Source organism: Platichthys flesus, chromosome 24 (assembly GCF_949316205.1).
Source record: "Platichthys flesus chromosome 24, fPlaFle2.1, whole genome shotgun sequence".
NCBI classification, from domain to species: domain Eukaryota; kingdom Metazoa; phylum Chordata; class Actinopteri; order Pleuronectiformes; family Pleuronectidae; genus Platichthys; species Platichthys flesus.
The window spans coordinates 10,171,832-10,197,532 of NC_084968.1; the positions used below are offsets into that span (position 1 = coordinate 10,171,832).

The following is a 25,701-nucleotide window of genomic DNA, read 5'->3' on the forward strand; positions in this document are numbered from 1 at the left end:
ACCCACACCCAGCCAGAGGCTCCTAATGAGGCCTGTCCCTGATAACGGAGCTAATCAGTGCAGTCTCTCTGGCCTCTGCCCCTGTTGACATGCTGCCAGCCTGGCCTCGGTTTATTTATACACGCCTGGTCTATCAGCACTGGCTCTGTGTCGGGTGAGCCTCAGTGTCCCGGAATAGAAATAATTAGGACAGGGCGGGAAAAGAGGAAAAGTGAAAACGTTCCCAAACCCCCCCCCCAGGCCTCTGCCAATCTCTCCATCCATCCCTGCTACACCGTCTCCTCTCTGTTTGGCTTTGTGGAGACAGAGGCAGCCGGCAGAGGAGGGGTGGACGGAGTCGTGCGGGTGGTCTGGATTGGGTGGCTCGCCGCCGGTGAATTTGGGCGAAGCAGGCCGATCGAGTCACCAAGATTGCCACAAACACACACACACACACCCACACACACACCTACACACACACACACACCGGGGTCCTGATGCCATCTCTGATCGCTCTGTCACTTTGGACTCTGATACCTTTAATTAATAGCCCTTATTTGGTTTATTCAAGGATATTCAAGGTATATAAGCTCAACAGAAGGGATGAAGGAATACATAAACTAACAAACCGAGGGTGATGTAATCCGTCTAAAATGGCACTTTACTCAACAAAGGCCTTATCGTTCTCCCATCGCTCCTCACTCAGCGGCAGGGACAGACAGTGGGAGTGGGTCAGTGTGTGTGTGCAGATGTATGTGCGTGTGTCCAGGCAAGTTATCAGCACTGAAAATCTCTTATGAGCGGCTTCAGAGGTTCGAAGCTCATGATGACAATGCCAGGAGGAGGATGTAATTGGCATTTCTGAGGTCACACACACACACACACACACACACACATAGCCTAAACAGCCCTTGGTGCCAGTCCCATGATATAAACCCACCCTGGATGCATGCCTACAAATACCCTCCGAACAAGTCAAGAGCTCAGAAGACGCAGAGCCGCAAACCTGGATCTTTGAGGACGGAAATCCACAGAGAATAAGAAGATTCAAGGTAAACACATTATTAACATTATTTATTTTCTGTTTTTGTTCCCTTCCATTGGATCAGAACCTTTAAACTGACTCTTTTTCCCTTTGCTCAGATGCTCGGCTCCAGGTGTACACTGCCCGTCCTGGCTCTTTATCTGCTGCTGGAGGAGCTATCTGCTGCCGTGCTGCCGAGCAGAGACAAAAGGGTAAAGGCTTCGACACGCAGAGGCCTCGTCATCTCAAAATCAAACAAAACCAGTTGTCTATTTGTTTATTGATAATGTGATGGTTTTCTGCAGGAGGTGAGCTGGCTGGACCAGGAGCTCCTCTACCACCGGCCTGACCGGACGCACGGGGGAGACCTGTCTGTGGGGGATGCAGGGGAGGCAGGCGGGGATGAGGAGGGTCGGCCCTCTCATTCAGAGGGGCTCCTTGACCCAATGGACCAGCACCATCGGCAACACCAACGTAAAGCCAACCAGAAGAAGTAAGGGCGGAGACAGCTTCATGTAGTTTGAACGGGATTAGTCACAGTCTGAGTTTTAAAGTCTCACGCGACATTAATAATACTTTTCATGTTGATTTAGATTTGAGATATTCTATTTGAGTTGATCAGATATGAAGATATACCATGTCCTCCTGGATATAGTTGTAAGTTTTTGTTGTCACAATGTGGGTAGTGTAGAGAAGTTTAAATCCAATTTTAAAAGTCAAGGTAACTGGAGACACACACAAATTTAAGTAAATTAAATCATGTGTTTTATGTAAGCCATCTCTCATCAGAGGTTTATGGTGACAACTGTTTTTAAATTCTGTTTTCTGTCATATAAACTTGTTTAGTTCGGAGGTAAACATTTTGTGTACTTTTTTAACAAATGCATTTGCCTTTGAAAGATGTTTTTCTAATGTGTGGTAGAAAGTGAATGTATTGAGGGAGAAAAAAGGTTTTTATTTCTGCCACAACATCACTTCACATGGAGTGCAGTGGATTTTGGACTGAGTCTCCTCTTTCTCTTTGTCCGCGCCTGCAGGAGGAAGGTCGCTCCTCTGGACTCCATCGGCAGCTTCCTAATCCATTCCAGTTTCAAGAACAGAGGGGTGAGTAACCATTTAGAAAAATAACAACTTATAAATTATTCCTAAAGCCACTGTAATTAGATGCTACAGCGGGAAAGTGCAGAACAAAGAAAACCTGTCAAAACACCCAAACTCACCTGCATAGACTGGACTTGTCAGTGTATCTGGCATCTCTATGATTTGCTATCATTGTACTTATATTTAATTTTGTGCAGAAGCTAACTCTTGTTTTGAAGGTGCTATAGAAATAAATTCTTATAATATAGGGGTACAGCAGAAAAGAACTTTCTTAGGTGGCTTCTGTTTCCCCATCATTTGCACAAACAGTTTTGAACTTGCACGGCTTGTACTGTTTTTCAATGACACCAGGAGCCATTTCTAGACCAACTCATACACTATACAATGTCGGTTTATGATGAATTACTCATGAAAACCTTTTACTTGTGTGATACTGTATGAAGAACTAAACATTTCATTTCTCCTGTTTGTTACAGGATTGGCCGAACGAAGACTGGGAGAACAACAGGGACTAAAAAAAGAAAAACACACAACAGCGCAGCTATTTCTCACATTTTGCTGTATTTGTTATATGTGACATATTTATTCATTAAGTGGCTGCCATACCAACAAGTGAGATACCTGTCCACTGTCTCCCTCTGGTGGTAGAAGACACTAACATGACAAACACAATGCTGTGTGCCACTATTTAATAAATTGTGTTAAAATACCCATTTCAGGTCTTTTTTTGTCTTTCCAGGACGAATGATTCTGAAAACCACCTTTATGTTCCCAAAGACTTTTAATTTGTCAAGCTACAATCAAAGAAAACAATATCAGACTGCGGAAAATATAGATTTTGCTCGGGTATTTTCTCTCTTCACTTTCACATATGTACAGTTGTAAAAGAACAGGATATGTACACAGAATTTAAGTTGTAAAGAGAGTGCAACTGCTACTGGAGACTTACCAAGACTCTCCCACGAACCAAAGAAAAGCACATGGTTAAAAACCAAACATAAACAAACGCCACAACCTACGCGGCCTCAACTTATTTTCTGTACACTACAACTCTGTTCTCGATGTGAGACAATCTTAATGTCCATTCTCTGATGCGGGCGTTTCTCTAAAAAAAAAAAGAAAGAAAGAAAAAAAAAAATACCCCGCTTCTCAGAAATCTAAGAAATAAACAATTATATGAAATAGAAAATATTTTACAACCATTCATAAATGAGCCTCTGGGCCGCTTTGACATTCGAAAGCGCGGCCAGACCGTTCGTCGTACAGCAACGTTAAATCCCCCTCGTGGATAGACAATGAGCTTTTTAAAACGAGAAAAACAGAAACAATAACCACACGTGAAAACAGAAACATCAAAATTTAACAGCTTTCAATGTAAATGCTCGTGGTAGTTGGCTATCGATGATTGATTAACGAGCCGGACAGGGAGAAACATTAAGCGCTAGATCATGAATGTACACAGCTACACGTAGAGATGTAACCGGCTGTAGCTAATCATATTCCCAGTACCATCCAAATATGCAGTGGACATGGTATTTGGGTTTATAGTGGATAAAAAGTGCACTGCTGGAAGAATTGTCTGTGTGCAATTTTATATTAATTAATTTCGACATAAATGCAGATGCTAAATAATAACTGTTAGCTGATTCAACTTATTCTAGAGGAGTGAGATGTCTAAATGTTATCCCCTAACCCCCCCTCCCAAAAAAAACTAAAAGGAAACTCAAAAAGGTATATTGCCAAAATACGACAGAAAATAAAAAAGAGCTGCCCATCTAGCATTATGATGCATTTCTAAACAAACAAACAGAAGTGACGTTTTACATCTCTTAATCTATACATTTGTTCAAAGTGTAAAATTTATAGCCGAGAGGACAAGGCTTTTCAAACTAAAACTCCTCGAGGACAGCAAAGTAAATGTTCACTGATTTGTCGGCGTCCTCCAAGTCAAAAATGCACCTTCAGCGTATATGAGAGCGACCAGCACAGTATATGACAAAGCCAATGAATGTACAGATTAATTAGTAACAAATAAATGATTCTCCGCTGTCTCTGTGGCCGTCTGTTCAGTTCTTCACGAAAGCCAAAAGGAAATAAGCAGACTCGGAAATGAAAATAAAAAAGGAACCGTGAGGGATAAATAAGAATGGTTGTGATTGTCAAAAGAAATTCTACAAACTGACAATACAGTTGCCATCCAGGTGATAATTTAGGCTGTTTTGGCTGCAGGCATCAAAGAAAATAAGTGTCAAGAGGACAGCAAAGACAGGGCGGGTGGCTCCTCGTCCCTCCCGTCCTCTTCATCTCTAAGTGTCTTTTTTGTTTCCTGACCGCCGCGTGTCCCTGCACTTGTGGCAGTAAAAGATGTCGGGAACGTTGGACTTCTTGATCTTCGCACAGGACAAGTGCACCCATATGCCGCACTGGTTGCACTCGATCATCGGCCGCCCCGCGAACGGCTTCCCACAGTAACATGTGATCAAGTCCCACGAATCGTCGCCTGCGTTGAAAAAGAAGACATTCATTAGGTCATAATTGTTGGGCATGTTGCCTAATGAGAAAAAGAAGGTTAAAAGAAATTACACTTAAGGGATTTTCATATTAATAGGTTTATAAAAATACATTTCCAATCACATACCTGACTCCACCATAATGTCTTCATCTGCGATCCATGTCTCCCCCTCACTGGAGCTCATCTCTGCTTCCCTGGACTCGTCCGGCAGCAGCTTCCCCATGCCCTGCATGGTCGGCGTGGAGGCCCCGTGCACTGCCAGCTCCTCTCCGATAGGTCGTACCTCTGAAAGTCCGTGGCGTGCCTCAGAGTCTGTCTCGCTTTGAGCCGCCGAACTCTTGAGCTTCTTCGGTTTGGGCTGTTTTGAGTTTTTGCTGCGTTTGATGCGCGCCCTTTTCTCGCCCTCGCTGCTGCCGCTGTCGGCCGCCGTCATGGCCGAGCCCAGCGACAGCTTTTTCAGTTTTTTGTCCTTCTTGCGCTCTGACTTCGAGCCGGCCTGGCTCTCGTACAGGGAGTCTTTAAGGCGCATCTTGTCCAGTAGAGTGCTATCAGAGTGCAAGCGGCGAATGTTTTTGCCCTTGTTCGCTCGCGCTTTGCGAACAAACGTGTGAATGGTGTGGATGTCGGAGCTTCCGTCTCCCCAGGTGTTGCCCATGGAGCTGCTGCTGCCTCCGCCGCCTCCATCCGCCGACAGCCCTGAACTGTGGGCAGAGCTGGATGATGTCGGGGACCAGGAGTTCTCCTGTGGGACAGCAAGGAAAATACCGTTGACTCAAACTTGCAAGGACAGTTATTTCTTATTACAAGCATGTGTATGTTGTTTAGCAGGATTGTGAAAGAACTACTGCACAAATTACCATGAAACTTGGTGGAAAGATGTGGCATGGGTCGGGGAAGAGCTCATTAAATTTCGGTGTGGATCCAGGAATTGCTTTTCGCTTTGTTAGAAACATTGTGAGATAGGGTGGTTTTCAACATTTACACAGATTTTTTTCAGAGAATAATTCATGGATCGTAATGAAATGCATCAGGTTTGCTTAGTGGACATTATGAGTCAGTACAATTTGGTGCAAATCCAGATCTGGTGAATTTAAATGTGGCTTGATGAGGGGAGTTTTGGTGCCAGTGTGGTTTCAACAAGCTCAGTTTACCTCTTTTGGACTCGGGATGTAACCAGCATACGCCAGGACGAAGCTGCAGAACTTGTTGAAGTCCTCCACAGTCCTCTTTTTCCTCTCAGGGGGCTGCAGAGAGAAGATCTTTGTTTGAGATTAAGATGGTAAAGCTGCTCAAAACAAACTCCCACAGAAAACTACAGAATGAGTTGTTCGATCACAAAGTACTCACCAAGGACTCCGTTTTGCACGTCAACAGTGAATCTGGTGGACAGAAGAGAAAAGGGTCACACGCGAACCAGAGAGATGCCAACACACAAAAGCACCTGAGGGGACGAGTACACGCGAGTGGAGCCGCGTTAGCATCGGCTTGCTAACACGACCCAATAACTCAATACGTGTATTAGCGACGGGGATGTTGAGCTTACTCAAGAAACCGAGCAGATTGAAATCAACCGATGACAGATTGTGGGTGAAAGCAAAAAAGACCAAGTCTGACATTTTGATTGTTAACGCTGTAGCTTGTTGTCAAGAGCCGCAACCGGTGTCACTTGATCGCTGAGTGAACTTCACCCAAAGTCGGGATTGCACTTCGTCGACCCCCCTCGATTAACCGATCGTCGATCAAACACACACTCTTTTGTTGACGTGTAGCAAAGATTGGTTTGGTTGCAAACGCTTCTTTTTGTTGTATGTGTCACTTGGTTTGAAAGCTGCTAACGCTAGCTGACATTTACACTGGGCGCTAACCGCACGTTACCCCCCACCCCTCCTCCTCCTCCTCCTCTAGGTTTGCAGCTAAAAGGGGGCAAATGTGGTTCGCACTGGGGGGGTTTCCTCCACTACACTTCACGAGCTGCATTCAAAACTCTAACGAGGACAACCGGGGCATTGCTAATGGCTAATTCCAGCCCGTAAGACCGTTAACTCGAAGCTAACCAAAGCCAATCACGCTGGCTTTCTTGAAATGGAAGTGGGAGGCTCGGCGGCTAGGGGGGTAGCTTAGTGCTAGCAAGGAGGCAGCGTTTAATCGGATGTCTTGTCAGCGCTGAAGTTTCAGCCCGCTGTTTAAAAATAGCATTTTATTCGTGGCTGACAAGTCATGTATGTTGAGAAGCACACGCTACACACTGTTTGAGTTGGGAAACATTAGCTATCAAGCTATTACCGTTAAGCTAGGTGGATCGGCGCCCAACTAACCCAGCAAGCTAACTTCACTGCAAGGCAGATTAACATGAGGTTCGCGGAGAATCATTAATATTTATACAGCAGTAAATGATCGATTTTCACTTTGACGCAACTTTCGCAGCGTTTTGACAACAAACAATCAGACAGTAGCAATGCATGTTATTAATACTGCATACGCAACCGATGTAGCATTAGCAACAACTTGCATTAGGTAATCGGTATTTAATGTCCCTAAAACGTGGAGGACAAACATCAACAGTGATCGGATTGACATCGCAGGTTCGTCTCCTGGCCTGGTGTCCATAGCGGGGGAACGTACCTTGGTGCTCGGACATTATGTCAAGCATTGTCGCCTCGGCGAGAAGGCCTCGATCCAACCAGCAGAAGCAGCAGGCGAGCTAGCCGGAGAGTGGCGGCCGTCGCGCTGTGCTTTCCCCCCCGGCGTGGCTGCACCTTACCGCCGGGCAACTTTTGGCAGCAGCGACGCCAAGGACCGCGCCACTCTGGAGCTCCTCTCCCCGCAAAAAAACAAGCTCTCCACCGCGGGGGCTCGAAGTTGGAGTATCCCTTCGCAGGGCTGCGCTGGAGGAGCCGATACAGCGGCTAACCTAGCAGAAGCCTGCCGCCTCTGGATCGCGATTAGCTCCGACAAAAATACAAATTCCTCTCCCTCCTTTTAACCTACAGCGCAAAAAGCTGCACTTTCCCCGTCACTGCATTCGAACAGCCGCCGGGGCTGAAGCGTTCTCCGGACCGCGTAACTCCTCCGGCAAAGCGTGGGTCCCCGGTTCACAGCGGCTCCATACGGGGGCAACTTCTCGGATTAACTTTGTCGTTTCTTCGCGGTTCGCATACAAAACGACTGGAGACTTTCGCACGGTCCCCTCCGCGCGCGGCAGAAGCCTCTTGATGCTGCCAGCGTAGTGTTTCCCCCGGGTGCATCCTGGGTAGCGTAGTCCCGCCGCGCTGTCACTCGCGGGGGCTTCCGAGCGGCGGGAGAACGCGGCGGAACTACATTTCCCCACGCACGAGGGGAGTCCGGGAAGTGACGTTCCCGAATGTGCACACTCCAAAACACGCTACATAGCTCAACATGCCGGATTCGAACCTTTACTCGCGTGTAAATCCCTCTTTCCGCGACGTGTAGCGCTCGACATGCTTTCATTTAAGAGATGTAGCTTCTCCTGACGTTAGCTTACAGAGTTCCGCCGTTTTAGTTTGGGCAATCACGTTCTAATAGGCGGCGAGTTAGCATTATGCTAGCTAGCTGAAGCCATCTGGAGTTATTACAGTTTAATTACATGATACGATGCTGCCCGAGTTACTGCAAGGCGTCGACGCTGGAGGGCTCATCGTAATACAAGGTAAACACTGTTTGTCAGTGCAGAATTCAGGCTTTGCGAGCATGTAACTGTCATGTATGTGAATGGACGTGGTGGCGTGAGGTAAACTGATATATCCTCTCTGCTGGCATGGTCAGATTGTGCTGGTTACTCGGGTCGACGCCTCCTGCAGAGCTTCATCAGTGCTGCATTGAACAGGTATTTAAAGAGATGATGGGGACAGCTTGAGTGTTTAGTGCATGTCAATGTGTCCAAGTTAAATGTGTCACGAACTCCTGTTGTGATTTGTAGGGAGGAAACCGTCCATGTCATCGGCTTTGAGGTCAGTGAAGAGGAGCTGACAGGTGGATTAAAAGGATCATCCACTCAGAGGTAAAGAGGACTAGTCATGAGAGGATTAGTCAATCGACAGACAATTAATACTTAAGTAATAATCATTTTAGGTAAGAAGTGACGAGACGTCACTTATTCCGCTTCATAGACTTCAAGCAAAATGTCACTGGTTCCAGCTTCTTTCCTCTTGTTTATATATTTTAAAGGGAATTCCTCATGTTTTTTTAACTGTTCATCAAACAAAACAAAAAGTTTGAATCCTAAACACTTGTCAAGACTACAAATGATCAAAACATATTATTATGCAGCCCCTGCACAGTCTATGTAACTTATAAACAAACTGACCTTTTAATCATCTGTTTCTGCAGGCTACACTTTCACGATGCTTTCACCGACCCCCTCGGCTGGACCGATCATCCGGCTTTCACAGTGCGCCAGTTCAATCTGGACGAGATTACACATCTGGTCAAGCAAACATCACTCCCCAAGGCACCGACCTTGGTAATCGACTCTCTTTCATGGATTTTGAGGCACGTCGGTCCCGCTGCTGTTTGTAGGACTCTTCAGCAACTCAGAAAAGGTGATGAATCAATCTGGTAAATGTCCTGATTTTATGTAGTTTCACTTACAGAAGGAAGGTGTGACACACGCCATCCAGAGTGGTTCATAGCTTTATCTTTCACGAAACAACAAGCTTTTCTAAGTGAACCATAATATTGTCAAACTTGGATGATAGATTTTAAGTAAAGAGGAACCGTAATACCTTGTTTTAGTTTCTTCTACCTTTTTTTTTTCATTAGGGGGAGCTGTGAGAGCCATCATTGGTCTGCTCCACACTGATATGCATCAGAGAGGCACCGTGGGAAGTCTTTGCCATTTGGCTACATCAGTCATCACTGTGGCCCCTGGAATGAAGGGAGATGAAGCGGTGGCGAAGATAACAAAGCGCTCAAAATCTGGAAAGGTTATGCTAGATGTAAGTGGTGTTTCTTTTGGGATGACTGTTTTGTGTTTGCACACTGTTAAAGAAATTATGTTATTGGTCCCCAGGAGGAGATTTTCCACATCAGAGAGGATCTTACAGTCATAGTACAGAGCAAGGCCAGCCTTACTGGACCCAAACAGCCAGATTCTTCGGAAAAGGAGGTGCGATCTAACGTGTTTATTCTATCTGCTCAATAAATTAATAAAGGCTTCAGACCTGGCAGGACGGAAAAGTTATTTTTATGTGTTTATGCAGACGGATCCAACAGCCAACTTGACCTTCAACCTTCGCTTGTCCGACACAGAGCGAGAAGCCAAGAAGAAACTCGCACTCCCCTTTGTCTTCAGCAAAGAGAAGTGAGAAAGTTTTCCATTATCTCATGGTTTATTTAAAAACATTTTTTTCCCCAAAAATATCTAAAAGAGCTGCATGCTCCTCTAATTCTTTAGGAAAACAGCTCTGCTCCACTCAGTCCCAGGTTCAGGACGGATTCTGTACGAGCCGGATGCAAACGATGACTTTGACCAGGAGGACCCAGATGATGATCTTGATGTGTGAGGTTGGGCCATAAAACCTGATGAAGGACCAGAAGATCCATGTTTTACCTACTCTTATCAAGACACAGAGTTGTTTTCTGCAGTGCAGTTTTAAAGCCTTACAATCCCCTCATGGAGCTTAGAAGATATAATTTAATGGCTCAACTTTCTGTATAATCTGTATTATTTTTACAATTTGTTTGTTAAAATTATTAATTGCCTTAATTTTATTTTTTTCAAATGAATAAAAATGATATTGCTTTATAACATATTGCTTGTTGTAAACATTTATTGAACTGTATGTGCAGTGTCTTGCTCATTTCACATCCACGTTATCACAATTAGATGAGAAATAACTTTATTAAATCCCAGTAATGGAGATTCAATCTGACACAGCAGCACAAGGGAATGTAGTTAACATCAAATAAAGACATTTCCACAAACCACTACTGTTCATACATAAGTTGTCAATTTTTACATTTTGTCAACTGTTGAAACATGTTTTTCACTCATTGATGATGAACACTCCAGGAACTTGTTCCAAATTGTTATTTACATGGAGAAGATTGTTAATTGTTCTCCTAAACGTCAGAAGTAATTAACTGGCTGCTTTCCTGCATTAAATGGCAGCTCCTGTGCCTGCTCACAGCTTTAAAAACTATACCTGCCTAATATTATAACACACGTGTCTATATACTGAATATATATAAAGTCTATGAAAGTATTCACTCACACCTATTTTTTTTTCTCCATCCTATAAAGTTTTAAAACTATGAAAAAAAGGGGATAATGAGCTTTACGGACACAAAAGCTATATAGTTTTAAAACTATGAAATAAAGGGGATAATGAGCTTTACTGACACAAATTAAGACATTTATGTAGTAAAACTTGATGTAGACACATGAATGTTACAGCAGAAATCTCACTGAAGTGTAGCAGAGCTGCCGGAGAGGCTTCACATTGTGGATTTAACTTTAAAAAAGTATAAATAACAGTTGTCAAGTAGGTGTTTCAGCCCTTGAGCTCGTCCACGTCTGTTTATTTTCCTTCCACGTGGACGTGCTGCGCGCAACCGGCGAACTCCTCGCGGAAGTGACGGCAAGGCGGCGATGGCGGCTCGCAGTTTCATTCCGGATCTCCACTGGACTACAAACTGATTTTAACCGGCCCGGCCACACTTTGGGGAACTTTGGCGAGGCTGCCTCTCCTCGGACGCCGCACAGGTTGAAGTCGCACGGAGCCGGTGCTCGACAGCGAGCGGCCCCGCAGCTCTTTTTGGGGTATTTTTTGTCTCGAGGTTCAAGGTGGTCACCCCGTCGAGCTAGCGGTAGCTCGGCGGCAACTAGCTAAGCGTTGGTGCACAAGCTAGCTCCGGTGCTAGCTCGTCAACTAGCTGCGTGCTAAGGTCCACACAGCAGCGGCGGCAGCGGCTTCTTTCCCCCCTGTCCACGTTAGTGTTTCCCCGGGACGATGCCAATGAGCTGCCTTTAAGGCGAAGCGGGCCACAAGCGCGCGGAGGGAGGGAACGCACACGTTTCGCTTGGCCTCTGCTTAATCTGAATCGCTCGTTTTTTTTTGGGTGTCTCTGGCTGAAGACGGGGTCTGACTCACTAGCAGGCGGGTTTCCTCTGCAGCTCGACCCCCGGGCAACTCGGGGGCCAAACAACCTCGCTGTCCGCCGAGGATTTGAAGTTTGACTGACTGTGGGGGTCCGCGCCAGCTCGCCGCCATGCTGAAGACCCGGCAGTGTTTACTCGGCATCCGCACCTTTCTCGGCGTCACGTCGAGGATATGGGGCTTCATCATGTACATCCTCAGGAAGCACCTCCGGACGGTGAGAAGGGGCCCGGGAGGTTCTCGTGTGTGGGTGTGTGTGTTGGGGGGGGGGGGGGGGGGGGGGGGCGACAAGTGGGTAAAGTCATAACCCACGTTGCCATGTTTCCCAACATTATAATTGCACTTCACATCTGTCCATAACAATCCTTAGATAGCTCACCCACAGCTGGATGACATGTGCTTTTATGTCTGATCAATGTGCCACCATCATGAGGATCTGGGCCCAAGTATCCATGATAGTCTATGGATGATCATCTCCAGTTCAAATGTGTCTAGGTGAATGGAAACAATGTTCAAAGAGCCTATTACACAGTGTTATAGAGACACTGGTGGCACAGGAGATACACACAGGTTGTTGAACTGCATTTAACTTGTTATTCTCGAGTAACCACACAGTCTTTTTCAAAAGCTCCAGAGCCAATCTTAAATAGTTTATATATTGCAAGATCTTATCTCACAGGTTATTGTCTCATCAACACCCAAGATACGTCTTATCAGTTATTTTAAACCAAAAACAAGCAAATCCTCACATTTGTTTAAGATACAGCTGCAGCACATCAGACGATGCAGGTATGCAAACATCCAATTAGTTGCACATGAACCTTTGATTGACCAATCAGAGAATTTGAACTCTTAAATGATGGGTCATGAAGTTTGTTTATATGATGAGACAGAAGTGATTGAATGGCTCGTCCAGTGCAAAGTCGAAACTTCCCGCGTCCAATTCACAGGAGCAACCAGCCCCAGCCGGCAGGTCACCTTCACTTGCTCACAAGCGCCCCCACAATAAACTTGGCATTTAAGGTGTCAGAAGTGTAGCTTGGACACACACACGCCGGTGTCCTGCAGTCCCTAATAGACACGTATATGTGGTGTAATATGAGTGGACTTTGACTCTCGCTCAGTATCAAGCCGACAAAGCTGGGAGGAGCGCCTCCTGTGTTGCAATCATCTCTCTGTCCGAGGGTCTGTCCGCTGTTTATTGTGTGGCAGTAACACTTGCGGGTTGTCAACAGGCCCTGAGAGTGAGCCGTCCAGTCCATGTTATTGGTGAAGTGAGAGGGATTATGTCAGCACACAGAGTGCACTGTTCTCTTTCTCTCCCTCTGTTTCTCTCATTCGCACTCACAGTTTAGCTCTGTTTACGATCTGTGATGCACTGGAACAATGTCCCGATCCGGCCGGCGCTTTATGTCACCAGCATCATATGAAGCTGGTCCTATAGATAGCAATCAAGTAAACCGCGACAGATGATATCAGCATTTCGGGGCTGCGCAATCTAAACCAATGGTGTTAACATAAAGTCTCTGCGGCCTACCTCAGGTTATTTCTACAGCTTTTATGGCCTCACCAACTCCTGACCCCAACAAGTTTTCTGTTCGCGTACACCACACTTCACAAAGTGGCCTGATCTAAAAAAGTGGATCAATAAAAGCTCTATTGGATTATGAACATTAGGAGAAGGTCGTAATCCCATGCTGCTATGTGTAAACAGATGACGGGAAAAGGTTGTTTATTAATCGTACGAACAATAATGTTGCGTAATGGTTCTGCTTCTTATCCTTTATGGTACAGTGACCGCATGTGGCTGAGTGTGAAGCTTGTGCTGAAACAATCAGCTTATCAACCAGTTGGCCCACTAGTTCAACAAGTTTCATAATCGGATCATTATTAATGTTTCTCGAGCCAAATCAGTAATCAAGAAAAGAATTGACAAATTAATCTAATCACGTATCACAAGTTTATAGTACATTTATAGAAATGTATTGAATGTAACAGCCAGTAATCCTGATTGCAGTTACATGAATGGTCGTGCAGTGATCCGAGCCGAGGGTGGGGTACCCCTGTGGTGCCCAGCAGCTGCCACCACCAGTAGACTTCCCCAAGCTTACCCTGCCAGGCAGCAGTGGGAAGGGAGGCATGGAGGGAGGCCCCCGTCCCAGACTTGGGTACCAAGCAGCACAGAGCTCAGTCAAAGTCACCCTGCAAGTCTTCCTTTCCGTGTGTGTGCCCCACCATGCTCCACTGACACCCACTGACAGCTGGGGGGATAAAAATAGCCCTGTGAAGAAAAGTGCAGAGCCCCTGGGCCAGAGCGGCACTGAAAAGGTTCTTGTCTCTAGTCAGCGTGACCCGAACCGAGCAGGGAAGTTGCAGAGGAGAAAGGCCACGGGATGGGAGACGTGCTTATTCCAGGGTGTTGTCCTCTGCTATATTTCCGATGGCCCGCTAAAGACGAGCACTGGTGCCAACAGATGTCTTGTCTTAAAAGGCCGAAATATAAATTCCAGGACTTCAGTACTTAAAGGTTTTAAAGCCTTCATGGAGACATTAGCCCAATATCTGGTTCAAATCATCCAAAGCTCAGTTAAGTTTCACTCACGGTGCTTTTTCCAATCAGATTGATGGATCGCAGCAGTTACAATGACATAAAACCACTTCACTTTAATGCCGTGAAGGATTTGTCCTCTGAGTAAAATCACACAAGTGACTGTTGCCCTGGAAATGGAGACAGACACTCTAACTGCAGTAGGAAATTAGCAGATTGGATGTTGCACTTAACTTGCCCTCAGAAATTAAGTTCATATATTCATCTGTCAATGATGCATTTGCGTAATCATCCTTGTCCATGGTGTGTGATCTATCAAGGACTTTCTGATTGTTGTATTTGTCTTGTTCATTTGCAGATAATCCAGTATCAGACGGTCCGATACGACACTTTGCCTCTGTCGCCAATCTCCAGAAACAGACTCAGTGAGTACACGATTATCTCTCTGCCGCTCTTGTCAAAGACTTCAAGGAAATACAAAAGTACTGCAAAGTTCTGTCTCAATGCATGTTTTTACCATTAGTGTTTTTTGTGACATGCAATAATATGGAGTGGAGACACCACCACAAGTTATTTGTAATGTGGAAATTTAAGTACGGGTTCAACCGGTTTGTCGAGGAAGAGGCGATTCCTCTGAAAAGAGAAGTTATCAGCCTCAGCGGGACTCGTCTCTGGGAACTATGTCTCACATTCTCCATATGACAAACTTATACATGTTGTGTCTTCTGGTTATCATCTAGCTGTTTTCTATTTATTTAGGTGGATCACCTGATAAAATGTAAACCACAGTTAACCTTTATTTTCTCATTTGTTTCAGTAAACCTGGTGGGCTGCTTGGGTCAGCTTTTTGCTAGCGTACTAAAATTATTTCATTATTAAAATACAACAGACAGACTCAACAAAACTCACCAGAATGCAGACATTTGTAAAACAGTCTAATTTTGCTGTGGAAACATTGTCCAAAATGAATCTTTATGTAATTTTCTGAATGATGATCAAATAAATTCAGAACCCACTTAAGCTTATGTCACATTGTTGAAAAATAACTGTTGATTTCTGCCCTGATTCTTATAGTGACCAGATTTGTGTCTGGTGTAGAAGTGGAGAGGAAATCTAAATGTTGAGGGTCAAACTTAAACTCTAGCATGGGCTGATGTGAATGAGATTCCCATATGTCTGCAGAGAGCTCATTTAAAATCAAACCCTTGACTTTGAAGGAGGATTCAGTTCCACTTCACTCGCCTCCTCAACTCTCCTCAGTGACCTCATGTGTAAACACTGGTCCAGTCTCCACTGAATTAGTGATTTCTTGACTTTCACGCAGGCAGATTGTGTTTCTGATGGTGAACAGAGTTAGAGAAACTATCAACAGCACTTCAGGAGGGGATGTTTTCCTGGTCCTTATAAGGAAAAATGAACTAATCTGATAACTGACCTGTGTGTATCAGGCGTTTTTACAATACAAAGGTTAATATAAGTAAATACAAACTTTTCTTTCTAAGCTCACTTCTCCTTCTAACCTGCTTCGTGTCTGCATCTATGTTCACTGAACAACATGAAAGAACTAAGTGTGTCTTTGTGTGCTAAACTCCAGATGCAGTAAAGAGGAAGATTCTGGTTCTGGACCTGGACGAGACGCTGATCCACTCTCACCACGACGGGGTCCTCAGACCCACAGTGAGACCTGGCACGCCGCCAGACTTTATCCTTAAGGTAAGAGCTTTAACTTCTACATATGTTTGAACTCAAATCATACAAGTTTAACCACTGGCTCTGTCTAAGTGAACTGGATTCTTCTGTTTCCCTTCCAGGTCGTCATTGATAAGCACCCAGTCAGATTCTTTGTACATAAAAGGCCACATGTTGACTTCTTTTTAGAAGTGGTGAGTACGAGTCAGTGATCAGTGTCACGGTGTGTTTGAATCCCTCATGTTGAACATGTCAGTGAACAGTAAAGCTCACTGAAAAAATGAAACCTCCCTGCTCGAGTCCGTACCAGGTCACATTTGATCCTGTCTGTCATCTTTTCCAACACCCTCCATTGTACTTCACTCGCTCAGTGCCCCATATTTGTTTTGGATAATGATCCTTTGAGACTTAGTAAGCACTGACTGTACTTTGTGTACTTATACTATTGTGTGCACTATACTGTCTGTGTGTACACAGGTGAGCCAGTGGTATGAGCTGGTGGTTTTCACAGCCAGTATGGAGATCTATGGCTCAGCAGTGGCAGACAAACTGGACAACAACAGGAACGTCCTGAAACGCAGATACTACAGACAGGTACCACTCAAAACTGTATTTATAACCTGTTATTAGAGCTGCTACTGACTCTTTTAAATGTATCTCTTCTTTTCAATGGTGTCATTAACTCACATTTTGTGTCTTCTACCAGCATTGTACATTGGATCTAGGTAGTTATATTAAAGACCTGTCTGTAGTACATGACGACCTGTCCAGTATTGTTATCCTGGACAACTCGCCTGGTGCTTATCGTAGCCATCCAGGTAAGGATTGAAGCGATTCTGCACTTTCTGTCTCTCCAGTTAAAAACAAGGGTGTCATATGTTATCGGGTCTCGTTTTGTGTGACGTCAGAAAGTGAAAGTGAAAGAGTCAGACATGAACTCCAGAAAATGTCTGAAGAATGCAGCAGGAGATTTTGCGGCTCAGACGTGTTCACATGAGCGCGCAGGAGGCAGGACATGACGTCTACATTCCAGTTGCATTGGCCCTAATCAACAAAAGTCTTTTCAAATTGAAAACACGCTTACTTGCTGTGTATTTTCTGGACATTTTCCTGCGGTATTCTCACATGGCTAGGAAAAGTTCCTGAAAATGATTGCATTTGCTTTCTCAAATACAGCCCATCCAGAAATGTTCAGGATAATGTCTAGACTAAAGTGCATGTCTGAAAGCATAGACATCTACAGGGTCATAATAACAGCTGATGGTCATACCAGAGCAGATGAGACTGTAGCAATACAACCCCTCAGTGTTTCTTATCAAGTGTATGATTAAGTTCCTTTAAGATTGAACTTTTGTTTGCAAGAAGTTTAGTTTGTTGTATCAGCAGCTAGCCATTCTCATTGAAAAGAGTTAGTGATGTATTTGGACTAGTTTTAAGGTTTAAGTTTATTTTCCACTGTTTATATTTATCTTTAACCCACAAAATAAACCAAGGCCTCGTCCTATCAGCATCAACCAATCTTGTGATGAGCCGGCAACAGGAAAAATTAAGTGTTTCTTCTGGCTACGAGGCTTGTGGTGTAAATGCTGTAACACTCTCCTCACAGCTCCTCTTAACACTCTGGCCTCTTTTTAACAGAGCAGCATACAAATCACATCCATGTCCTTTTCTCTGACACGACTGACTGGCTGTCTTCTGCCCTCCAGACAATGCAATACCCATCAAGTCCTGGTTCAGCGACCCTAGTGACACAGCACTTCTTAACTTGCTGCCTATGCTGGATGCACTAAGGTAAAAGGTCTAATGGAAGCTAACAGACATCTAACACCTCAGTGAAAATACACTTGCTTGTGCTCTTTCCATGAGTGGAGACGATTGACAGTGATTCTGGACAAAGAAAGCTTAGCTTAGCATAAAGACTGACAGCAGGAGGAACTATCTTGCGAGCTACATTTTGTGCAAACTTAAATACACACCATCAGTGTCTCTAATGTATATTATATATTGATAAAAATGCACAAACCAAAACCTGTACAGATACACAAAAACGTACAACACATTACTATCAAAATAATAACCTATAAGTGGTAAGAGCAGCAATAACCAGCTCTACTGCTCTTATGCAAACACTTCCAATTTGTCTTATGCATACACACTCACTTACACAGAAATGTCAAAACAGCATTTTCTAGTTTTATAGGGAGTTGTGTAATGATTTCTTGATGAACAGCAGCCAGGTGTAGTAACTGCATGAGGCATCACTAACTTTTATTGTGTTGTTGAGGTTGCCAGCTTTGTGCAGAAATAAGCACATTTTGTGAAATGTACAACCTTGAGTGACTAAGATGGTAACAGTTTAAAGTAGCTAAGTGGTTCTCTGTTCTCTTTCCTTCAGGTTCACCGCTGATGTGCGCTCCGTCCTTAGTCGAAACCTCCATCAGCACCGACTCTGGTGATTGGCTGCATCAAGAGGGGTGGGGACTTGTTGACCAGCCTCCTCCTCTCTGCCGGCTCTCTTCCTGCCCTCCGTTCCCTCGCAGACGACCCGCCAGCCCTCTCTGAGCCCGCTCAGACGTGTCCTGAGGAGATGGGGGCCGGGGTGAGCGCCTAACACGGGATGAACAGTGCAGGATCACCAGAGCCCAGAAACTACTGGGGAGGGAGGGAGAGCCAGCTTCTTTTGTTTTTCTTCTTTTTCTTGATTCTTTATTTGTATTTTTTTTTTCCAAAACGAAAAAGGAGCCTTTCTGCCTTATTGCTCCTGATACTGACTGTGTGCGTATGGCAGTGAGCTTGTGAACGTGAGTCAGAGAACGCTTGCCGAGATCATTGGTCCTTTTTAAACTTTTTTGAAGATCGGGAGGCGGGGAGAGGGATCAGCAACTAAGACGATTCTACAATATTAATTCTCTTTCCTCGCCATCATCACCAGACGTCGCGCTTCTGCAAACAACTCATCAATTTACCGTTTTAATCCTCTCGGAGCAGGCGAGATAGGAAAATAGAAAAAACGCCCGTTTTAGATCAAACCTAATACACCCCCCCCCCCCCTCCCCCCCGAAACAGGGATTCATTGATTCCTGAGGTACATATTTCTTTTTCTTACCGAACATAAACAATCTTACATGGAGTAACTGATGAACTTTTGCTTGGAACATAAACATCCACAGGCATTTTCTGGCCAAACAGCCAAGTAGTCTGCGGTCTCTCAGCCGTTACCATCACCGTTTCCACAAAGCTCCTCAGTGAGAGACTCGACTGAAACGATGGGAGAAGAATGGCTTGTAACGATATGTGGACTGCCGTGCCGCCTTTCCATATCTGAATGTTTCTCTGGTACCATAATATACGATGACAATAAGACTTCTCTTTACAATGACACATTTCGCCCTTCCCCTTATACCATTCGATGCCATCCTGATTTCATCTAAAAGGAATTGCACTTAATTTTTTTTTTCTTCTGTTTTTGTTGCAGTTGGTTTTGTATTTGATTCAAATTTCGCAGCCTTTCGTCCCTGTTTCAGTTTTAACCCGCTCCCCCTCAATGTATGGGTTTGACTATTAGACCCTCTGTCTTTAATTGCCTTCTGAACAATGTCAGTCTTGTTAAGGCTCACAGTGGCTTCTTATTGGCTCTGTCTCCAGGTCTGTGTTACTAATAAAACACTTGTCAGTATCGGCCACTTCTTATCCAGCTTGTTTTTTTATTTCTTTACTTTTGAGACGTAACATTTCGCAGCTTTGAAACTCGCCTAACTTCACTGAGGAGATGAATCCAGTTTGTGTGCTGGACAACCCCTCTGCTAACAATCTGCTGCCGCCATGTGGTGTAACAGGGAAGTGCATGGGTCCACTCAGTATTACACTGCTCTTCCTCAAGGAATGTGTTTACTGCACAGACGAAGGCATCCGACCTCAGTCGCCGCTATATGAAATTATTCAGACTTGCAGCACCACTGCAGATGTTGGTAGTGTGTAATTTTTTATGTGTATATGTTGATATTTATACCCTTTTGTAGTAAATGTCACATTTTCAGGACATCTGTGCAACATAAGTTATTCATGTTTATTCCCAGGCAACAAGATATTTCTAGTTATTAGCTATGGGATGAATTGATCAATTTGCAATGTGTTCATCATATTTAAATGTGCGTTTGCGATTAATTATTTTTATCCAGTCCTCAATAATAGGGTACAGGTAAGTTTCAGAGCTTGGATATGTGATTGTATATCTTCTCATCATTGATATGAATTATTCTACTGTACATATAGCTAATTACTATGGTGGGTTAAGATCTTGCTGGTTTAAAGACACCTCTACCTCCTCCTGACCTCATGACAACAAGTCGAACATAATCAAGACTCTCACAGTAAAAATAAAAGAAAGAGCGTCCTCCTGGCTGCTGTAGGAATGAGACTGAGTCTTTTCTCAGTCATGGAAAGAGTCGGGCAGGTTGTCAGTTAAAGACGCTGCTTGAATTTAGATTTTTAAAGATATGGGGCGGATGAGGTCGATGTTACTTTTGAAGAAGAAATCATTTGACACAGGAATAAGGGCTCAGGTCTCCTCAGATTCAGCAAAGGAAACAATTGTATTTTATATACCATAAAAAATGAATATCTGCCATTCACTCAGGCTTCACAGTGCAGCTTGCCTGTGAACCTGAAGCTGCTCTCAGGGTCCTGTCCAGGAGTGACTCAGCACTTTACATGCTGCACTAAAGCAGAGTACAAACTACGATCTAAAGTCTCTGACATGGAGGCGATAAGATCAGTCTGTATTTGAACACTAAGATTCATGTGGTCAGACTCAGTCTTTGGTTAGAACTTCGGGGAGTTCAGGCAGAGATGTCACATGAGCAGAGTGAGTCAGAGCAGATTGTGCAACACGCAGTTGAGCAACTCTTCAGGAAGTGAATTCAGAAAAGGGCACATGGAAGAAAACCGGAGAGAGTTGAGTTTAAGTAACGGATTTGGTCAGTCATCATTGGTTCCTTCCTAAAACAACATTGTAGTTATTTATGAAGCCGTATTAAAAATTACTGTAGGAATACAAGGAAATCGAGAGCCTTCAAGAAAATAGACCCACCCTTGATAAAATGTGTGTTACCTTTACCAAGGGAGATATTTTGTCATTTCTTTATTGACATACATTTTCCTTAATTTCCTTAGGGAATAAATCTTTGATCTTAATTTTAAAAAGGGAAATAAGGGAAGTGATCTCTGAGTAGGTGTAATTTTATACAGCTTGACTGAATTAAAGAATTTAAAACCACAACCCTTCATTCAGTTGCAAAAAAACGGCCTTTAAAACTTTAAATAACGACAATGTGTTATTTCTTGTGATTATTCTCTATATCAACTGATATGAAACATTTTATCTCGATATAACTTTTGGCCATGTCGCCCAGCCCTATTCTTATCTCCAAACAAAAGCCTTAATTAAAAACTGCATTAAAAATGTACATTATAATTTGTTGGGATCTAAACTGCTTTGATTTAATGTTTCACAAGCAAAAAGGCAAATTCTGAAACCCCACGCTTATGTGTATTTTACATCAGCTCATTTCTTCCTACATGGGGCCCCACCAGAATAAAGTATATGGAATCACACTTAACTTTAAATAAAGCCTTTTTTATTCCCACTTCCTCTGGGATGTCTGTTAAATACAGAGCAGGGATGGATCTGGAAATGATTCCTGTGAATTATACGAACAAATGAGTGACGATCACTCCCTGTGTTTAGGATGATTTATAATCAACCAGAGGCTGTGATGGTCCCATCGTGTAGCTGACTGTGATCCCAGTCGGATTCCAGTTGAAGCAGCTGGATTTCCAGTAGAAACATCACATGTTGTGGGGGTTTCCTCTGTGCAGGCTGCAAACTGCTGGGCCTCGGTCAGATGACAAGGACAGATGCCACCTCACTACCCTGCCTAGCGTCTCAATGCGCGGCGGATCGAGCAGATATAAAGTAGTCTCCCATAAAACAACGCAACTTGAGTCTTAATTAAAAAAGTGACGCACACGTGAATTAACGCTGATTCCAAATCTATAAGCAGATTTAATGTGTGTTTTGCTGTAATGGAAACACACCCCTGCAGACTGCCCCCCTCCTACGTCACAACGTTGTTATTGTATCCCTCCGCCGCGGTCGCACTAGCAAAACAGCTGTGTCGAGGCTAAAGCCAGTTAGCATCGTTTGTTATTGACGCGAGAGAGAGAGTGTGTGTCAGCGCATCGAAAGCCTTCCGTTCAGCGAACGGGCCCCTAACCGCACAGAAGCAGCCCCGGAGTGACCGACCCGTCGTCCGTCATCTCTCCATCATGAAGTTCCAGTACAAGGAAGAGCACCCGTTCGAGAAGAGACGGTCCGAGGGCGAGAAGATCAGGAAGAAGTACCCGGACAGGGTGCCAGTAAGTGGCTAGCGCTAGCCCCCACAGCTCTCGGTGTTGTTAGCAACCTGACGGCTAGCTCGAGCTTCGAGGCTCCACTTCTCCTGGTAATAGTCACGAGACTCACCGTTGTCAGTTCGGTTCAACTTCAATTTCAATTTCACGATTAGCTCGTAGCTTCACGTTTTATTTGTGGGCGCTGTCATTGTTGGCAAACGTCGCAGGTTAACCTACGGCAATCCAGGCCTAGCTAGCGGGAGCATCGTGCGATCCTTCCGTGTTTTTCTCGACTTTAGCCTCATATCACGACACAACGGAGAGGAATCCTTCATTATGAAGCGTTATAATACGCCTCGGGTTGTGTGTACGGTTCTAATAAGTGGATTACGTGATGTCCGCTTTGTGTTGAGGGTGATTCGGATCGGGGCGGCTGGGTGTAGCTTCAGCCTGGATGTTGACACGATAACTGCAGTGCACCTTAAAATAGTTGCTGTCAACAAGCGGGACACTTGTTTACGTCGCCCGGCCTCGCGTGGATGGATCACACGGATCACAACCTTTGGCCTCGGCGTCTCCAAACCGACCCGACGAGACTGTCTGGGTCAAAGCTGTCCTCGATTAATCCTGCGATTTCTAATCCATCTCCACTTTAAACAATCTACAATGGATTCCTCAGTCTAGCTGGTTAATACTACATTAATTCAACAGTCTAAAACCCTAATATATTGTTTTATTGTCACAAAGGGTAAATAAGCAAAGAAACGTCGTATTAAAAGGAGGCTCGTGCTGAAAAAGCAATTAATCCATAAAAAAAGTTGTAATCTCTACTTAATCAGGCGGTCACTTTGAGATCTATTTTACAGAAGCGACCTGAGAACAGCAAACATTCACTATTGGCCTCGAATAAATTAGACACAAGAACAACAGAACAACACAATAAGAATAAATTAATAAAAAAACAGCCTCACATAATTAATTTGTTTAATCTCTGAGGTGAACACAAGACAATAGTTTAAGGGAAAGTCTGTAAATCGTTCCATTTAGACGATCCATAGTAACTGTATCCAGTTTTGACAATATTGGTTGGTACATGAGGGAGATCTAGAGTTAAGTAGTAACTGGATCTGTGCTGAGTGTACTGGTTTTAAAAGAGAGAGGGGAGCTGAGGTCGTTTTACACAATGACATGTTTCCGTTCGATGTGCTGGCCGGTAGTTAAGTGCTACTTTTAGTCTAAAGAGAAGAAACATTTAAATGTTTGCGTATTGCAGTGTTTGATTTGTAAATGGGGACAGTCCCTCCGATTTCTCAGATCCCTTTTCCGTTATTTATTCAATTTTGTTTCATTTTTAGGTTATCGTGGAGAAAGCCCCAAAAGCCAGAATAGGAGATCTGGACAAGAAGAAATACCTTGTCCCCTCCGACCTGACAGGTAAAGACCACGGAAGTATCATGTGCAGACAATATTCAGAAGGAACCAGTTTGTTATAGTCACATTTAAACTTGTAATCTCTCTTTTATCAGTGGGCCAGTTTTACTTCCTCATCCGGAAAAGAATCCACTTGCGAGCTGAGGATGCTCTCTTCTTCTTTGTAAACAACGTCATTCCACCCACCTCAGCTACCATGGGACTGTTGTACCAGGCAAGAGCTGCACTCACCTTCTTCCTCACTGACCTGCTCCTTGACTACGTCTCCATTAGCATGTTGCAATCTTTTTTCTTCATTACATCAAGGCCACCCTTCCTCTACGTGTTTGATCTCATACTAACATCTATTTCCCCTCCCTCTTTCTCTCAGGAGCACCATGAGGAGGACTTTTTCCTCTACATTGCCTACAGTGATGAGAGTGTGTACGGGAACAGCCAAAGGGAAATCTGATCCCATTACCACCCCCCCCCCCCCCACTCCAACCACTCCCCACCTTTCTGAGACCTCCACCGTTCATTCATTTGAATATTAAAATCCAACTCGGCAGCCTTAGAGTTCCTAGAGTAAATATGTCAAATGCACTTTCACCCCCCATGCATTACCCTTCTCCCATTCATCTCTGTCTTTATTATTCTGCAGTCTGAATTGTATTTGCCTCCACTTTCTTTTCGGCAACAACCCGGGTCAGGTGGTCTCGTGGCCAGTTATTTTTGTAGATTGTATTTAAGTGACAAACAAGAGACAGATTTAAGAAATAATATTAGGACTAGGCCATAAGGGTTGGGGAAGAAAGTCGTAGATTGTGAGTTCAAATCAGCTCTCACTGAATATGGAGATAGTCGTTTACAGTGGACTGCAGGAGGATAACGTGTCTTTTCGGCCAGAGTCAAGAATAACAGCAGTTCCTCTGGTAGATAAAACTCCTTTCCTGGCTAAGTTGATTTAAAAAGGAAAAGCCCCTCACCAGTCACTGAAGTGAGTGACCGTCAGCTCAGCGCTGCTGCCCTGCATCTGACCCTAGTCAGGAGTTTAATAGAATTCAGACTAAAAAGAACACCATCCTCTGCTTTCAGTGGTAAGACTATTCTTTTGACTGCTATTATGATTAATGTTTATTATTGTTATTTTTAGATTTGCTTAATTTCTGACGGTATTGTTAAGCTGCGTGCAATTTTCTCTTTTTTAAGTTTGTCTCCTTTTTAAAAAAAGAAAAGAAACTGATTTGAACTCTGTATACAGCTGCATTACTGGCTCTTTCTCTTCTCTCATGATCGTACATGATAAATGCGATGAAAAGCTATCCGTGTTTCTTGTATTTATTGAATATTGTATGTACATAATACTTGTTGCACCGCAAATATCTATTTTGTTTCTCACTGCGAAAAGCAGCACAATGACCAAAGATACTTTCTCTACTTTTCAAGACATCAGTGGGAAGTCCATTTTATTTTTGTTGCCCTGAACTTTATTCCAACATGTAACAACCTGAACTGCACAAGGCCATCTTCTTAACATAAGGTCTGTGGATTTACTCCAAGGATTACAAAGACAATTTACAGAATGGGAATAAAGGGGGAAACAATAGCAATACTAGAGGTTGGTAATAGGTCTGTACATTTTTTATTAATATATGATATGATTTTTTAACTTGACTATAAAACAAAGTTAGATTTATTGAGATAAAGTATTTAGATTATATTTACACAACACAAGTAAGATAGCAAGGAGGAGTTTTGAAAAATACTGAGGATATGAAATAAATATGGTGGTAGATTCAAAGGGAACCAAAGTTCCTTGTGTTGATATCGAAGGAATTTCTATAACCATCTTGCTTATTATAACATCTTAAAATTAAAGGGAAATTGGAAGTTTGAATTAGCTTATTCAGACACGAACACATCCCAG

The 25,701-nt window shown here is 43.8% G+C and overlaps 4 protein-coding genes across 5 annotated transcripts; 3 read left to right on the forward strand and 1 right to left on the reverse strand.

Annotated features, from left to right (window-relative positions):
• Window positions 1-2,648: 2,648 nt before the first annotated feature.
• phf23b (PHD finger protein 23b) lies at window positions 2,649-7,799 on the reverse strand. 2 transcript variants are annotated; one of them, XM_062384093.1, is made up of 5 exons: window positions 7,239-7,799; window positions 5,964-5,995; window positions 5,768-5,860; window positions 4,743-5,358; window positions 2,649-4,604 (listed from the first exon to the last, which is right to left on the reverse strand). In XM_062384093.1, exons 1-5 carry the CDS (start codon window positions 7,264-7,266, stop codon window positions 4,411-4,413), a joined length of 963 nt encoding a protein of 320 aa, XP_062240077.1. In that variant the 5' UTR covers window positions 7,267-7,799; the 3' UTR covers window positions 2,649-4,410. The 2 variants fall into 2 exon arrangements, with proteins under 2 accessions (XP_062240077.1, XP_062240078.1); XM_062384094.1 differs by lacking the exons at window positions 5,768-5,860; window positions 5,964-5,995; window positions 7,239-7,799 and adding an exon at window positions 5,474-5,738.
• A 105-nt stretch (window positions 7,800-7,904) lies between these two features.
• elp5 (elongator acetyltransferase complex subunit 5) lies at window positions 7,905-10,385 on the forward strand. The gene is made up of 8 exons (XM_062384095.1): window positions 7,905-8,283; window positions 8,400-8,460; window positions 8,554-8,634; window positions 8,964-9,175; window positions 9,396-9,571; window positions 9,646-9,741; window positions 9,836-9,936; window positions 10,030-10,385. The coding sequence occupies exons 1-8, from the start codon at window positions 8,229-8,231 to the stop codon at window positions 10,136-10,138; spliced, it is 891 nt and encodes a 296-aa protein (XP_062240079.1). The 5' UTR covers window positions 7,905-8,228; the 3' UTR covers window positions 10,139-10,385.
• A 767-nt stretch (window positions 10,386-11,152) lies between these two features.
• On the forward strand, window positions 11,153-19,654 carry LOC133950084 (CTD nuclear envelope phosphatase 1A). The gene is made up of 8 exons (XM_062384267.1): window positions 11,153-11,951; window positions 14,641-14,707; window positions 15,877-15,995; window positions 16,094-16,165; window positions 16,449-16,565; window positions 16,678-16,789; window positions 17,678-17,762; window positions 18,367-19,654. Exons 1-8 carry the CDS (start codon window positions 11,847-11,849, stop codon window positions 18,425-18,427), a joined length of 738 nt encoding a protein of 245 aa, XP_062240251.1. The 5' UTR covers window positions 11,153-11,846; the 3' UTR covers window positions 18,428-19,654.
• A 2,477-nt stretch (window positions 19,655-22,131) lies between these two features.
• Window positions 22,132-25,096, forward strand: LOC133950206 (gamma-aminobutyric acid receptor-associated protein). The gene is made up of 4 exons (XM_062384448.1): window positions 22,132-22,388; window positions 23,720-23,798; window positions 23,891-24,009; window positions 24,166-25,096. The coding sequence occupies exons 1-4, from the start codon at window positions 22,299-22,301 to the stop codon at window positions 24,244-24,246; spliced, it is 369 nt and encodes a 122-aa protein (XP_062240432.1). The 5' UTR covers window positions 22,132-22,298; the 3' UTR covers window positions 24,247-25,096.
• Window positions 25,097-25,701: the final 605 nt, after the last annotated feature.

What these genes read in the sequence shown, in the direction of transcription:
- elp5 (XM_062384095.1), top strand. Translation starts at nt 8,229, where the DNA reads ATGCTGCCCGAGTTACTGCAAGGCGTCGACGCTGGAGGGCTCATCGTA. An exon ending in CAGATTCTTCGGAAAAGGAG is followed by an intron (nt 9,742 to 9,835) that starts GTGCGATCTAAC and finishes GTGTTTATGCAG; the next exon opens with ACGGATCCAACAGCCAACTT. An exon ending in TTTGTCTTCAGCAAAGAGAA is followed by an intron (nt 9,937 to 10,029) that starts GTGAGAAAGTTT and finishes CTAATTCTTTAG; the next exon opens with GAAAACAGCTCTGCTCCACT.
- LOC133950084 (XM_062384267.1), top strand. Translation starts at nt 11,847, where the DNA reads ATGCTGAAGACCCGGCAGTGTTTACTCGGCATCCGCACCTTTCTCGGC. An exon ending in TCAGGAAGCACCTCCGGACG is followed by an intron (nt 11,952 to 14,640) that starts GTGAGAAGGGGC and finishes GTTCATTTGCAG; the next exon opens with ATAATCCAGTATCAGACGGT. An exon ending in TGCTTATCGTAGCCATCCAG is followed by an intron (nt 16,790 to 17,677) that starts GTAAGGATTGAA and finishes TCTGCCCTCCAG; the next exon opens with ACAATGCAATACCCATCAAG.
- LOC133950206 (XM_062384448.1), top strand. Translation starts at nt 22,299, where the DNA reads ATGAAGTTCCAGTACAAGGAAGAGCACCCGTTCGAGAAGAGACGGTCC. An exon ending in AGTACCCGGACAGGGTGCCA is followed by an intron (nt 22,389 to 23,719) that starts GTAAGTGGCTAG and finishes TTTCATTTTTAG; the next exon opens with GTTATCGTGGAGAAAGCCCC. An exon ending in CCATGGGACTGTTGTACCAG is followed by an intron (nt 24,010 to 24,165) that starts GCAAGAGCTGCA and finishes TCTTTCTCTCAG; the next exon opens with GAGCACCATGAGGAGGACTT.
- phf23b (XM_062384093.1), bottom strand. Translation starts at nt 7,266, where the DNA reads ATGCTTGACATAATGTCCGAGCACCAAG. An exon ending in CATAATGTCCGAGCACCAAG is followed by an intron (nt 5,996 to 7,238) that starts GTACGTTCCCCC and finishes TCTGTCCACCAG; the next exon opens with ATTCACTGTTGACGTGCAAA. An exon ending in CGTGCAAAACGGAGTCCTTG is followed by an intron (nt 5,861 to 5,963) that starts GTGAGTACTTTG and finishes TTCTCTCTGCAG; the next exon opens with CCCCCTGAGAGGAAAAAGAG.